This window comes from Orycteropus afer, unplaced genomic scaffold (genome assembly GCF_000298275.1).
Source record: "Orycteropus afer afer isolate SDZICR_OR568_19922 unplaced genomic scaffold, OryAfe1.0 scaffold00270, whole genome shotgun sequence".
NCBI lineage: Eukaryota > Metazoa > Chordata > Mammalia > Tubulidentata > Orycteropodidae > Orycteropus > Orycteropus afer.
The window spans coordinates 813511-829385 of NW_006921857.1; the positions used below are offsets into that span (position 1 = coordinate 813511).

At 37.0% G+C, this 15875-nt stretch overlaps 1 protein-coding gene across 1 annotated transcript in view; it reads left to right on the forward strand.

The window, feature by feature from the left end:
- The window catches only part of FRAS1 (Fraser extracellular matrix complex subunit 1), a 541721-nt gene that overhangs the window by 30599 nt on the left and 495247 nt on the right, over nucleotides 1–15875 (forward strand). The window contains exons 5-9 of the mRNA XM_007950381.1: nucleotides 495–628; nucleotides 7428–7511; nucleotides 9255–9356; nucleotides 10059–10250; nucleotides 14637–14726. Of these exons, the coding sequence (XP_007948572.1) occupies nucleotides 495–628; nucleotides 7428–7511; nucleotides 9255–9356; nucleotides 10059–10250; nucleotides 14637–14726 (602 nt within the window). The remainder of the gene's footprint in view (nucleotides 1–494; nucleotides 629–7427; nucleotides 7512–9254; nucleotides 9357–10058; nucleotides 10251–14636; nucleotides 14727–15875) is intronic.

Genomic DNA, 15875 nt, shown 5'->3' on the forward strand with positions numbered 1-15875 from the left:
ACAAGACTGGGCAATCTACTTTTGTAAAGATTTAGCCCCTCAGAAACCCAGTGAGGGGTTGCGGTGAGTTGGAATCGATTCATTGGCCGTGGGTTTTTTTTTTTTTTTTTTGTGTAGGGATTTCAAGGTTGTGACCTTTTGGAAGCAGTTCACTAGGCCTTTCTTCTGAGGTGCCTGAGAGGGTTCAAACCACTAACCTTTTAGTGAATAATTAAATGCTTAACAGTTTGTGCCACCCATAGACTCATTTCCCCGTCTGAGGGAGGCAAAAAGGCAGTAGGATCTGAGGCTCCAAGACCTCAGGACATGCTACATCGGTCCAACTGACAAAACACAAACAATGATTAAAATTATTGAGAATATCAAGATAATATTCCCCAAGCGTGAGGCCCCCTCCTAATTGCCTGGCCCCGTGCAAGATCTTGCTCTGGCAGCTGGCCCAGGATCTACAAATGTAGTTGTCGCAGTAAAGCTTCTTTTCTTGGATCTTCCAGAACCCTGCTCCTTTGAAGGCCATGTGTTTCAAGATGGGGAGGACTGGCGACTGAGCAAGTGTGCCAAATGTGTGTGTACCAATGGGGTTGCCCAGTGCTTTGCAGCTCAGTGTCAGCCTCTGTTTTGTAACCAGGTAAGGAAGACACTTAAGAGTGGGTCCTTCATAAGCTGTTCAGAAACTTGGGAGTCTTTTCTGGTATTACGTCAGGCAGGCTCCGGAAGCAGTAGGAACAAGAAACAAACACTGCTTTGTTTTCCTTATACTTTTGGAGACTACCCTGAGACATTTATTTCTCTTACTTTTGGAAGCTACGGATAGGTCTAATTACCAGTCATTTAGGCTAATTGTTACATAATGAAACTGAGCCTTAAGGGTACATACAAGAAGGCTGCCAGCTCGAATTGCAGATGTTTCAAAAATGTGTATATAAACATCTGGAAAATTCAGAAACATGATCATTCTTGTTATTATTTTTTAATGCATAGGTATACTCTGCTTTAAGACACATAAATACCTTTGACTTTTGGATGATATTTTTATCCAGATGTGCACAATTTAATTCTTATAGGAGAGTAAGTTAAATTACCAAAAGATTGACTCTGGGGATGTCTTAAATAGTGAGATCTTGTTCTTTATTTAAAGCTGATCTGATTTTCAAAAAGATGAAGCTCTTCACACAAATTTAGAAGAGAAAGATCAATTGAAAATAACTGTGGTATACATGATATTTTATAGTTTTCTACTTTTCCAAAGGCTCCTGTGGATATTCCAAGGCAGCTGACAGATAACCATGAAAGGAGTTTGCCTCCAGTCGCAAAATAGCTCAATTTTGATCTAACAAAAAGCTGGAAGCCAGTAGTCTGTTGATACAGAGCAGTACTTTCTATCAAATAAAACAAAATCAATAACATGGCATATTGTGACAATTGGGCAATATTTTTAAAAGGCAGACAAAAGGCAATCAGACAAGAAATGCTAAATGCCAAATAAAAGGAAAATGTATCTAATTGAAAGGCTAGATTGTATTACTCACATTCCACCAACTACTGTGCCCATGTCACATCTCCTCATTCATTACAAAGTCTTGTCCTTGCTTTACAAACAAATGAGTTTCTTGATAAAATTGCACTCGACTGTTCTTAATATATCTGGAGGACACTGAGGTAGTGGGCATTTTGATTAAGCTCATTCCGGGGTACGTCCCCTTATGTATGAAGAGCAATTAATCAGTATACTACCATTACAATAAGGCAGATGATGAGGAAGAAATAACACCATTGTGAACCTTCTTTGATTCATGAAAAACTTAACCACAGACCATATGTTAGGAGAGCTGATATTAGAATAATTGAAAGTACTAATTTCCATTTTAAAACATTTTAAGCAAAAACTCTAGCTTCATGTACAATACTCAACTTACAGTTTGAATTATACATAATTAATATAAAATATGAAGTTTGGTTCCATACTGTAAATACAAATTTATATGCATGCATTCTAGAATTTTGAAATAGGTATATATATTTTTTTCCCCTAGATTAATTTTAATCAGTCTTGCATCACTAAGTCTGTATTTTTTGACATGGCGTTTTAGGAAAACAAGCTGTCAGATCATTTAGAACCACTTTTCTTAATTTAATATCATTAGAAAATGTTGCATATCCTGATGAAGTAGAATTAGTGATGAAGAACATCACCACCGCCACCACCATCACTCCATCACCATCGTCATCACTATTATCATCAGCAACACATTTTTTAAGTGTCCATTGTGTGCCAGCCATTGTTTCAAGAGCTTTTTAATTGTCATAACAACTGAATGATATGGGAGCTATTATTATTATCCCCACTTTATAACTGATAAAGCTGAGTAATGGGTTGGTACCATGCTAGGCAGTGCCAGCACCTCTAGGCCGTACAACTCTACAACCTCCACAGACCACATCTAACTCATACTTTTAATCGTTATGCAGTATTGCCTCCTAAAAATGATGAGTTGCATAGCACTTATGTGTAATAGTAATGACATTAACAATAGCTGCTAATTTTTCAAGTATTTTATAATATTTTAATTTATAATATTTCAAGTTTTTTACATTCATTATCTCACTGAATATAAGGAAAATTCAAGTTTACCATACATATATGTACTTCTAGGACTAGAGATCTAGAAAATTCATAATCTGTTTTCAAAGGCTACCATTATTTTTAATTGAATATAAACTTTATATTTTAAATTATAAAATAAATTTGTACTCATTAAGAAAAATTTGGAAAAAGCAGAGAAACAAGAAGGAAAAACATCACCTACATTTCAACCATTCAGAAAGACTACAATAGAATTTATTTTTTTAATTCATTCCAAGTTTTTGGAAAGCACATTGGAATATATTTTTATTTGATAGTTAAAATCACATTTTAGAAGTTGGTAATAATCCCTGACAAAGAGAGAAATTCCATATGTTCAAATAAGGTATTTTTCCCTCAGTGAAGGATGCAGATTTATATACTGAAATTGTTTGCTTTCAACAAACAATGTCTATATACATGGTGAACTGAGCCATAACCCCTCCACATTTTTGAAGACTCATTATAATTTGTGTGTTCATTCAGGTGTGATCTGCTGAGACTGAGAGTTGTTTCTGGTGATATTACCACAAATTGTAATACTATAATTTTCTCATTCTCAATGTTAATTAGTCTGAATAGGTTGGGCTACATCTTCAGATATTTTTTCAAGAAAGAGCTAGTACATCTTCTGAGGCTCTAAGTATTTGAGAATTATTTTTCTTACTGCTTTGCATATATGCAAGGCAATTTGGAGGGGTCTAAAGTTTGGAGGGATTATAATCTCTTCCCATCTCAACCATATAAACTCTTTTCCATTGTATTTTGGAATTTAGTGCTACAGAGGAAAAGTCTGATGTTTGTGTGCTTTCTATTCTTTGTTTTACTCTGTTGAATACCTGTTTTTTTTTTTTTTTTTTTTACAGTTCAAACATTATGCAGGATATTTCTCTGTAGGTCTCTTTTAACACATTTTATCTAGAGCCCTTTGAGTCTGTAGTCCAATTTTAAAAAATTTTCTTCAGTCATGTCTTTGATTAGTCATATCCATTTTTATAATCCTCAGTTCTTCAGAAACAAACACCTTTCATTCATAGATTGCTGTTTTCTCTTTCCTTTTCTTTACCCCTCACCTCATTTTTCTCTTTGTCTTTTCTGTCTGAATTATGGAAAAAAAGCTACTTGAATTTGTATTTATTATCTCCAGTGTAGATTTTAATTTTATGACTCCACTTTAATTTTCTTTTAATTCTTCCTTGTTTCTTCTATCATTGGTTCATCTAATTTTTTTTTATCCCATTTTTCAGTCTTCTTTATTGCTTCCTACTTCTGTTTAATAAGGACCATACTAAGGAAGTATTGTTACAAAATAACTTATTGTTACAAAATAACTTTTGAACAGTTTCTTTTAGATCTTGTAGTAAATAGTGTTCAGAAGGCTGTTCTTTCTCTGAATTTTCAGAATGGTATTCTTTTCTGTTGTTCTTCAGAGTGTTCTGTTATAGTCCCAAGTTGCTTCTTTCTCTTTCTTCATACTTAGTCCAGGCCTGTCCATACCCACTACTTGAAAACTGCAAGGGTAAATAGGTTGCCCTTGGCTAATTCTGCTTCTGGAGCTATAGCCAGATACTAGAAAATACTCTGACTCCTATTTGAAGTGAGTCCCTGAGTGATATAAATGGTTAATGTGCTTGGCTGCTAAAAGATTAGAAGTTCGAGTCCACCCAGAGGGGCCTGAGAAGAAAGGCCTGGCAATCTACTTCTAAAAAAATCAAATATTGAAAACCCTGTGGAGCACAATTCCACTCTGATCCACATAGGGTCACCATGAGTCAGAGCCAGCTCTATGGCAACTATTCCCACACCCCCCACCCAGTCTAAGAGTCTTTCAGGTTTTCATTTAGTGGAGCTCTTTTGAATCAAAATCAGATCTTTTCCTATTTCTACTACCCACCATTCTTTCAGTCTGAATATATGAAACAACAACAAAAAACAACCTATAATCTCTAGTTTGCCTGCTGTTAACAATTTCCATTTCTGTCTGTAACTGTGGCACTTTACTTTTGCAGCTCTTCCCTCCTCTATGTTTTATCACTGCCTCCACCTACCCTACAAGCACACTTCCCACCCATTTGTTTTCCAGACATTATGGGCTCTGACTAGACATAGAAAGAAACATACTGTGTGTGGTGAGATGTTGAGATGGCAGGCTGACTGTCTCAAATAGGAATAGCTATTGTCCCACACTGGAAGGATGAAAACCATATAGTTTGATATAGGAAGGCAGAAAGTTGGGAAGAGATGATGGTTTTTCTATATATGCTTGCACCGCAAATAAAGGTCACAGAATGTCTTACAATCAGTGGGACTTTCTCTTGACTCTGGCAGTAGATTGGCTGTTAGTTCTACTTTTTGGTGGCAGAGATTTGATCTCATTCTATAGCTTCAAGGGTATAATGGTGTGAAGATATTTTGTCAAGAACTGTTACCTATAATACATTGTACAAATATTTATCTTAAGTATTTTATTTAAAAATCAAGGAGCTCTGGTGGCATAGTACCTAACTACATAGTGCCCAACTGGTGACTGCTAACCAGAAGGCTGGTGGTTCAAACCCACCAGCCACTCATTGGAAGGAAGATTGGGCAATCTACTTCTGTAGTGATACCACCTCAGAAACCCAAGGAGGGGTTGTTATGAGTCGTATCCAACTTGACAGCAGTGAGTTTGGTTTTTAGTTTTTGTTTTATTTATAGAATTCTAAAAACTGTAATTGGAAATATTCTGAATAGTAGTCCTACCCCAAATCGTGGTGACATTGATTATATCTTTAATATTTAAGCTCTTTAATTACTCAGGACATTATGCTTGATCTGGAGTTGGCAAACTTTTTCTGTATAGGATCAAATATAAATATTTACAGCTTTGCATGCCATACAGTGGCAACAACTGCTCACTTCTGCCATTGCACCATGAAAAATAAACATAGACAGTATGTAAACTAGTAAGAATGTTTGTGTTCTAATAATGTTTTATTAAAAAGAAAAAACAGGTGATGGGCTGGCTTTGGCCCATGGACCATAGTTGGCTGACCTCATATTGGACTGTAGGCTTGAAAGGGCAAATCTTTATAGACCAGAGTCATAGGATTCAGCTGTATGATAGCAATACAAGGGTATAGTTAAAAATTGTCTTTTCCATTTCTCTGATCCACTTTTCTGATTACCTTCTTATTTACCTCTCCAGTTCTGTATAAAAAGCATCAGCCTAGAGACATTTCAATTCTCAATCTGCAGTTCTCTCATATCCTGGATTATTTTCTCTTTAAAAGTGTTTTTTTCTTTCTGTTGTTGGTCTGTATTTGTGGAGAAAAAGTGTTTATTTCAATAAAGTCTATATTAATGCTAATTCTGTGCTTCAAGATTTGTGATTATATTTTTTTCCCTGTTTACCTAACACTGTATAAGCCTTAGTTCATTTGTTTACTACAGTAAAGTTACTGAATAGTGTGACATCAGATATACCTTCATTTTGCTTCCTCACCAAAATTTCATTAAGCTGAAGAGTTCTGTCTGAGGCTCAATGATTTCAATGCATGTCCAATTTTCACATACTCTATAAAACATCAATAGTCATAGCATTTTGTATATAGCATAATAAATAAAATAACCTGGTCTAAAGCAAGGAGGAAACTGTTGTTGGTTTAATTCCGGTGGTTCAAGTGTTTGAAATAAATCCCTTAGATAGTAATGCATTAATCCAAATGATCATACATAACTGGGTTAAAGATCTACTGAGGTATGACCAGAATTTTACATACAAAATTAAGATTATTTGACCCCCCCAACTATACTTGCCTTCTTGCTCTTACAGAATGAATATCAGAGCAGCCATGATAATAAAATCTCTTTTTCTGTTTCTTGGAAGAGAAACTGAAGATAACTGCACTGGAAGTATCTTCTATATAAGATCTGCAGTCTCTTAATCATTGCAACTTAGTTCATTCTAATCCTTTTTCCTTTGCCTTTAATTTGTCTACCTCTGGGTATTGAAAAAAACTGTAGATATGTCAAAGTGTGCAGCTGACTCTTTGAAATTACTGAGGAGACTGTTACCATGAAAATTTTTCTCAGTCAGCAAAGAACAATGATGGCCTGACATTCCAGGGCTTGAAGGAGGTGAGAATGTAGGGATAAGGGAGGAGTAATAGTCGTTTGGATATTTAGTCTATTACTCACATTTCTTTGTTCTAGATTATTCCCAGATATGTAGGGATATGATTGATTTTAACATGTTTACCACCTCCCTCTTGGACATATATAAACGTGTGGATGCATATAAACACACAAAAGAATAGAAAAGTGGTTTTCAAGGGAGAAATAACTTCACTTATGAGTTTGTAGATAACCCAGCAAGAGTGTGAAAGTTCTTAAGGGTAGATAAGGGTTGGCTCTGAAATCCCACTACCAATCATTTACCTATTAGCTGTGTGACTTTAGACAAGGTACACAACTTCTCTGATCTTAACTTTTCTCCTTTGTAAAGTAAGGATCAGAACATCTACTTAATAGGGTCATATAAGGCACTTAAACAGTATTTGGCAAATACTGAGTTTTATTGCTGTTATTTGTTTTATTGTTTCTTAGAAGAGGACAGAACATTAGAAATGTGCAAACTTCTTAAGGGTTACAGTGATCCCGGAAGTGCTAATTCTTTTCAAAGCCCCAGGTGATGAATAAAAGCTAAACAAGAGGAAATTGCTGTTATGGATGCTTGAAGCACATGATTGACTTCGCTGTGAATGAAATTTTGCTACTGTTGTGAATTTTATAATCTTTTCTTTTTCTCTTCTTGGGTGTTAAGAATGAAACTCTAGTCCGAGTTCCTGGAAAATGTTGCCCACAGTGCTCTGCACAATCCTGCTCTGCAGCTGGCCAAGTGTATGAGGTAACCTTTGATCTACCCATGTAGGTGTGACATACATTCTCACACATCTTTCTTCTCCCTGTTCAACCACTGTTCCTCCCATCCTCATGTCTGACTCTCTGCCAGGATTAGAAACTAAGTACATAACTGGCTTTTTTCTTCTCTTTGCAGAAAGTCTTTTTGAAAAAATTAAGTTGAGGGGATTAGAAATATAAAGGAATGTGCTGGCAAGCAGCACCTGGTTCACGAACCCTTGTGAACTTACTATTCATACATCTTGAGGGGGAGAAGGAGCTATCATTGGTTACCATCAGTTTACCCTTAGCTTTGAGTCTCTGGGAATGTGACACATGTCTGCTTTGGTTGAGTTTTATGTACTGATATCCAGAGACAGTCTCCACCTTACATAGGGGAAAAGCAGCAAGGATGTAAAGGGAAAGAGAGAAGAGATGCAAGAGGTTGTTGTCAGTGGAATCTGCTAACTTCAAAGTCTTGTTGGAACCATCTACCTAACTGTGCCTGACATATTTGTTGTTGTTGTTATGTGCCATCGTGCTTGACATATAGTAGGCACCAAATAAAAATTAGCTCAGCAAATTAAATGAATGAGTCCATGTTCTTTCTCAGGAATGTCCCACTGAGCTGAAAGAAGGTACAGTATTCAAAAGCAAAGAACTAACAAAAAAGTAAACTCAACTGTTTCCCTTGCTGGCAGCCACTCTAAGGAAGACTAAACAGAAATCAGTATTATGACCTTTAATAGAAAATCTGGAACTGGGTTTTAAGGAATGGAAGACGTACAATTTCAGATGAGTCATTTGAATGAAGATATCTAATTAGGGAAAGATTTTTATATGCATTAGGCCTGTACTACCCAATACAGTGGCCACATATATGACTTGCATTATATTTTTGTCAGACAGCACTGTGCTGTCTTTGAAGGGATAGCTTCTATATCTATTAAAGTGCTTTTGGCTGCAAGCAACAGAAATACCCTTCTAAAATAGTTAAAATAATACGAATATTTATTCTGTCATTTATCAAGAAGCTCAGAGGTATGACTATTGCAGAATTATCACTTAAAGGCTCAGTGATGTCTTCAAAGAGCCCTTTTGATCTTCCCACCCTGCTATCCTCAGCATTTTGGCATTTGCTTTCCATCTTCTTCCCTCATAGTCCCAAGATGGCTTCCTCAGCTATAGGCAGTTTTCCTCACACAATTATTACCAATGACTGAATGGAAGAAAGAGGTGGGCTTTTCTTGTTTCATCTGGGTGGAGAATCTTTTCACTCTACCACTGTAGTGTACATTCCCTGAGACCCCCTCAGTTAGTATTGAGACAAAGGCCATGCCCTAGCTGCAAGGAAAGCTGGGAAAAGGAGTATCTGACAGTGAGAGCCAGATCTTCTGAAAGGGAAAAGGGTTGAAGAATGACTGTTGATTCACCAACCACTGGGCCTGCCAAAGCTTTCTTATTCCTCTCCCTGTTTTCAGGGTCTATATGTGCTTGGAGAGAAATGTGTCCTTAACACCTTTTTGTAATTAATGTAGTTGAATGAAAATGAATCTAAAGTTCTCTTTGGACTTCTGTTGACTTTCTTCTTAGAGATTGTTGCTACCTAAATGATATAATTTCTTAGGAGTACATTCATTGTGGCTCAGTTAAAAATTATAATAAAAATGGCTGTTTTATGTGTTTGTGTTTGTTTTATTTATGTAACATTTGATTTTCTACTTTCTTTCTCCTTTCTTGCTGTACTCAGCATGGTGAGCAGTGGACTGAAAATGCTTGTACCACATGTAAATGTGACCAGGGTGAGGTCAGATGCCACAGACAGGCCTGCCCTCCAGTAAGATGCGAAAAGGTATTATTTGAAAGTTGTTGTTGTTGCTGTTATGTGCCATCGAGTCGGACCTGACTCATAGCGACCCCTCCTTGGGTTTCTGAGGCAGTATCACTACCGAGGTAGATTGCTCAACCTTCCTTCCGAGGAGTGGCTGATAGGTTTGAACCACAGCCTTCTGGTTAGCAGTCAAGTGCCTTAGGCACTACGCCACCTAAGCTGTACTTTAGGGCATTTCAGAAGTACATTTCTTAATGCTCTTTGAATGAATTAAAACATTTTTAATATTTAGAATGTTATTTAAAGATATGAAGGAAGATAATGCTTCCTATGAAGCAGGAGTGAGGTAGAGGGAGCTTATTTCGACTGGGTTAGATGGGGGGGAGGGTGGTGAGAAGCAATGTCCAGTGTTGCTGTTTTATGTCCTTCTGCCCTTATAGCCTCTGATACTTTTGCTAAGGACTACTCCTCACACAGGAACCTGGGTGGCATAAGCAGTTTATGATCAGCTACTAACCAAAAGGTTACCTGTTTGAATCCATCCAGTGACACTGCAGAAATAAAGGCTTGAAGTAAAGGCATCTGCTGGGATAAAGATTGCAGCTAAGAAAACCCTATGGAGCAGTTCTACTTGTAACACATGGGGTCGACATGAGTTGGAGTGGGTTTCACAGCAACTAACAGCAGCAGTAACCCTTCATACACTATCCTCTGTTACTTCAGGGTCAGAGCAGGGCTCGGCATCATGGGGAATGCTGTGAAACATGTGTATCTTCTGCTGGAAGCTGCTCCTATGATGGGATTGTGCGATACCAGGACGAAATGTGGAAGGTTTCGGCCTGTGAGTTCTGCATATGTGACCGTGGCCAAGTGACCTGCCAGATTGGAGAGTGTGCCAAAGTAGAGTGTGCCCAGGTAAGAAGCGAAGGCATTTCCACCCAAACTGTAACAGCTCTTTCCAATGAGACAGGTGGTTCTGTGCTTGATTCTTACTTCTTGGCAGCCGAGGGGACAGGCAGGTTGACTGTTCATGTTGCAAGGGGCCTTCTAGCAAAGAGATTCTGTAGTTTAAAGTGAATGCCAGTATTTGTTCAGACTGGTTTGGAATAGCCCCCTGGAGCTTTTAGCTCTCTATGCATCTGGTCAGATTGGAAGCCCTGAGCCAGAGACAGGAGAGGGAGAGACATGCTATGGAACATTAGCCTATCTGTCAGTGCAGCTGGACCTCATTGTTGGTGGCTCGCCCAGCTTGATATAGTTGTGAGACAGAGATCTGCAAGTGTACCAGTAGCCCACTTCTGCTGTAGAGCCCACCGGTGGCATTTAGCAAAAGGAGAGCCAGCACCTAGGGGCCTGCTCCTGTGCATCAGGAAAGAAAACAAAATGCTTTTGTGTTTAGTTTTGTTTTTAAAAGAGAGGGAAGGACAATTCATAAACCATAAAATTGGTTGACCTCTCTTAGCTTTTACAGTCTACAGAAAATCTAGAAGTTTCTAACAAGGCAGCTTCTGTTTGGACTATAGATGTATCTTGTAGGCACATTGCTTTTTATTTTTATTTCTTTCTTTGGACTCCATTTTGACCCTTTGGAAAAGAAATTGCTTCTAAAATTGTCTCCTCCTTCACTGCTCCCATCCGCCCCACCAGTTTCCCTCAGGGTTGTAAACTTGGTTTGATGAGGAAAACTTGAGGGATCTGAAGCGTAAGGGCGTTTTTCTTTCTAGTTCTTCTCCCCCACTCCTCAGCTCCTCTTTACACTGCGCAGAAGAAGGGACAACCTTTCAAACAAGGCTGTCAGTGACAGGGTTGTTTTTCATATTCCCTCCCACTTCTAAGTCTTGGCCGAGATGAAACATATTTAGTTAAGAAAAGGGTTTTGCTTTTTGCAGATTTATTTCCCCCCACACACCTTTTCATTTCTTTTCCTTCTTTATGGTTAGGGAGTTAGAGTGTTTGGAGAAAGATGAGAAAAAGCCTAATCAGGGCCCTTTTCTTTCTCCCTTAATGTGCTCAGGTTGAGGCTTGGCTTCATTGCCTTGACAGTCCACCCAAAGGATGCTGAGTTATTTTCCAAGGTTTTAATTTGTCTAATATCCCAAGTTTATGGAAAATGTAGGTGAGGTGATCCTGGTATGGGGTCCTTATTCCACCTAATTTAGGCAGGTCTGAACAAAAAGTCTTAATGATAGAAGAGAATTTAACCCATTATCCTCAATATTGGTACCGTGTGTCCACAGAGAACCTAACTGAGGGAGGTATTAGCCAGTCCTCTTGTCTGTTCTTAGAAATAATAGGAAACAACTGTTGAAGGAGAGAGAGCTTCAGTATTCCTCAGGCTACTCTCAAACCTTACCTTACCCCTTTCTAGTGGATGAATTGAGGAGGCCTTATGCCATTAGCCTATTTGGAGAAAGCATTAATCAACTATATTTCTTTCTACCAAATTATCTCCATGTTTCCTAAATTTTGTTTAAGGCACTGGGTTCCAGTCTGGAAACACTATCAGAAGAGAAATTTTGACCCATATTTAATGCTATAGAAAATATCCTTTAACCTCCTTATTTGCCAAAACTCTATGAATATCTGGTTGATGGATTTGTTAAGCCTGGGAATACTAACTTTCCTACCTCCTGTTTTACTTGTGTCATTGGAGATAAAAAGATGAATAAGACACCGTCTGTCTTCAAGAATTTCCAGGCTTTCGGGAAATTTAGATATGTAAACAAAAAGTATATGCTGTGGCACCAACAGTTATAGACATATGAATTAAACGCATTAGAAGCACCCAGAGGAAATGACTACGTCTGCCAGTGGGTGTAGTGAACGTACGTTACTGGCATTTTTATTCCATTCTATCCAGCTTTCTGCCTGATTCTTTCTCTAAAATTTCAAAGTCATTTGATTTCTAATCTTGGATACTAAGGTACCAGATGGTGAATTAAGTTTAAGTGTATGCACATCCACAAAGGTGTGTAGACGTAACTTCTAAATGAAGCAGAAATGTACACCTTCACTATTGTAATCATTATCACATTGACTATCAACAGCAGTGTTCTGAATGGCATTGAAATCAGCATGTAAGTATTCTTTGTCAAAAAATGAAAAAATAGCATGATCCTTGTTTTTGCTATATCAAGCCAGATGCCTAGACATCAAAACATAAATAAATGAACTGTAGAAGGGTGTAATACAGTGGCTTTTATTTGTTCTATTTTTTTTTATGATATCTTTGAGCATGAATTCAGATGAAGTCAAATTACTTTTTTCTTAAAAAGAACTAGCATTCAAATATGAGCCACAAAGTGATGGGAGATGGAAGCTTGTAGCAAAATGCATGGAAAAGAGTAGACGTGCCATAAATGTGAGCTACCTTTCCTTTCTCCCATGGAGAAAAATTTCTCAAGAGTATTTTCTTTTTTGATGTCAGGTTAGTGGAATCACTTTTGGGCCAGTGGGTGTGGGTGTTATTTGATGGGAAGGGTTAGGCAGACTAGGTCTCTTTCTTTAGAAAGAAAAGAATAAGTTTATTTCACAAAGCAGTTTTGCTCCAAGCAAAAGTCAAATGCTAATTGGAGCGAGTTGCCCACTACAGTGAAATGATTCAGGTTGGGCATCAAGGCCTCTTCTATAAATAGCAAATCTATTTAGAACTTCCTACTTCACTAAAACTGAATCCTTGTTCCCTGGGAGCAGAGCTCACTATATTTACAGTAGTGGTTGAAGGCTCAGAACAGCCGTATTCTTTGCCTTATCTGGGTGATGCATATTCCATTTTCAGTTTCTCTGTATGTATTGTAGTGGGCACTTAACAATCACTCATGCATTTTGCCTTTAATAGAAGTACATATACTTTGTCTTGTTTCAAAACATTGTTTTATAAATTCCTTTATATGCATGCATATAAATTCCTTTATATGCTTTGAGAACAAATTTCAATGTTTCTGGGTTATGCCTTTGCTACTAGTTGATTTGTCACGTTTCTGTAAAACAATTTATATGTAAACATGTCTACTGTGCATAGCATCTACTGCTCTCTGTCAGCCTCTGATTGGCATTGAATTCTGATGGACAATGATCTATATAAATTACTTTTTCCTGAAATAATTTCTAACACCTTAAAAAATAACATTCTTTCATTTATTTTGTGTTACTTTAAAAAGTTTATTTTTTTCTTTATTAAAATAATGCATGTTCATTGTAGAATATTTTGAAGATTCAAGGCAAATAGAAAAGATACTTAAAAATCCATCTGTAATGCTACTAACCAGACAACCAATGCTTTTATATTTTATTTAGTGCACAATTTTTTAAAACATAAAATATTGTTGTAATTAATTATTCTGTTTATGCAATTTGCATTATTCATTTAACATAGTTTCTATACTTTTAAATACATTTTAAATTAACAGATCCAAAATTAAATATCTTCTCCATTTACAAAACATTACCGTTCTTTAGAAAGTATATGCATCTTTAGAAAGTGCTTTAAAGAATACTTTTTATCCTATAGATATTAGATGCTCATTACTTACATATGAAAAATTATTACTAGAGATTGAATTTTTAATAGTGGATTCCCTAGAATATAAGGCTGCCAGGAACTTCTACTTTTAAGTTATAGAATTCAGAAGTGTTCAACTTTTTTATAGAAAATATTTATTATTTTTGTAATAAAACAAAAATATTAAAAGTATTGATATTAGAAAATTAAAGTGATAAGACTTTGAAAGTTAAACATCTATTCTTCTGTGTGGCATTTAGTCTTACATTTTAAAAATCGTGATTAAGTTGATAATAGTAAGAGTTTCAGAATATTGAATAAAAATCATTTTTTGACTTTAAGTCTTTGACTCCATCTCTGCCTATGTGTCTGATTTTGTATTCAAGAAAAAAACATTGATTACATTTGAGTACTGTTAATGAAACCAAAGTAACAGTTCAAACGTTTAATGTTTAAGATGGCTTGATCCTTTTCTGAAACTTGTAACTTTCCAAGACTGTAACCTTAACCTTGGCCTTTCTTCTTATTCATGTGAGCTCCTGGTCATGGGCAGGAAGTTACGGGAGGACTAGTGCACAAGATCACCAGCTCTGGAATAAGAGCACTTAGCGGGGTATGCTGAATTGACTAGACTTTCCACAGAAAGGGCAGCTCCGGGGGAGATGAAGTAAGTCATGGGTAGGAGTAAAGAGATGTGTGAAGGTTTTCATTCTAGTCAGGCAGCCAGCAGCTTTGCAATTTAGCCCTGCTACCTGGAGATGTTAATTTGGTATGTGCCACTGCAACCTTTATTTCTACAGGGTGAAGAATTAATTCACTTAGATGGAAAATGCTGTTCCGAATGCATTTCAAGGAATAGTTACTGTGTTTATGAAGAAAATACAGAATTTGTGAGTATCTGGCTAGTTACTAAGGACTATTCCAGAAATTTATAATTCAATATTTAGTGAAATGAAATAAGTTCTCTTCATTTACCCATTCCTTTAACAAGTGTTACTGCACACCTACTAAGGGCTAGGCAGTGGGGATACAGAAGTAAGCACAACAGGCATAATTTCTGCTCTCATGGAGCTTATGTTCTAGTGTGAGACACAGACAACAAAAAAACGTATGTCGAGTGATGATCAGACCTATTAATAAGAATAAAGCAGCTGAAGGGCCTAGACAGTGAGAGTGGACTTTTATATAAGATGATCAGGGAGTCTTCTCCTGTGTTGAGAAATTTAAGCAAAAATCTGAGGAAGTGACGGAATGATCCACATGGATACGTAGAGGGAAACATACCCTGAAGACGAAACTGCATACCCAAAACTGTATACCCAGAGGCAGAATGTGCTTTGCCATTTTCAAGAAACAACAAGAAAGTGAGTTTAGCTGGAATAAAATGAATGAGGAAGAAAGGAGTTGAAGATGAGGTCCAGAAAATAGCCTGGATGTCATGTTAAAGATTTTGTGTTTTATCCTAAGGCAGATGGGAACCTCTGGAGAGTTTTGAGAAGATCTTACTCATTTGTAAAAAGGCCACCATGGGTGAGGGACTATAGGAGGTGAGACTGGAAACATGTGGTTTGGTTAGTTCACCAATCAGAAAAGGATTATAAGGATTAGGATCTGGTGCTTTAACCTGTGAACTCATTCCATTACAGTCTTTTTTGTGATTTGAGTGAATTACATCTGTTATTCTGCCAGCATTTGCCAGTTATCATATATCTACTGGAGAGGCAGAATTTTGTACGGTTAACAGTGCAGGCTCTAGGTTTGAATTTCTACTCTGCCTCATACTAATTGTGACCTTGGACATATTATTTAACACTCAATTGTAGAATGGGGAGTAATAATAATACCTACTTCACAGGGCTGTCAAGACTTATAAAGCAATTAGAACAGTGCCAGGCAGATTTTTAAAAATGCTTTTAAAATAGGTATTATTTTGCTGTTGACTTTATTTGCTTCATAATGGCATTACATAGTTTTAGTCATCTTTGGGAGCTATGGTAGCGTAGTGCCTAAGGCACTTGACTGCTAACCAGAAGGCTCGC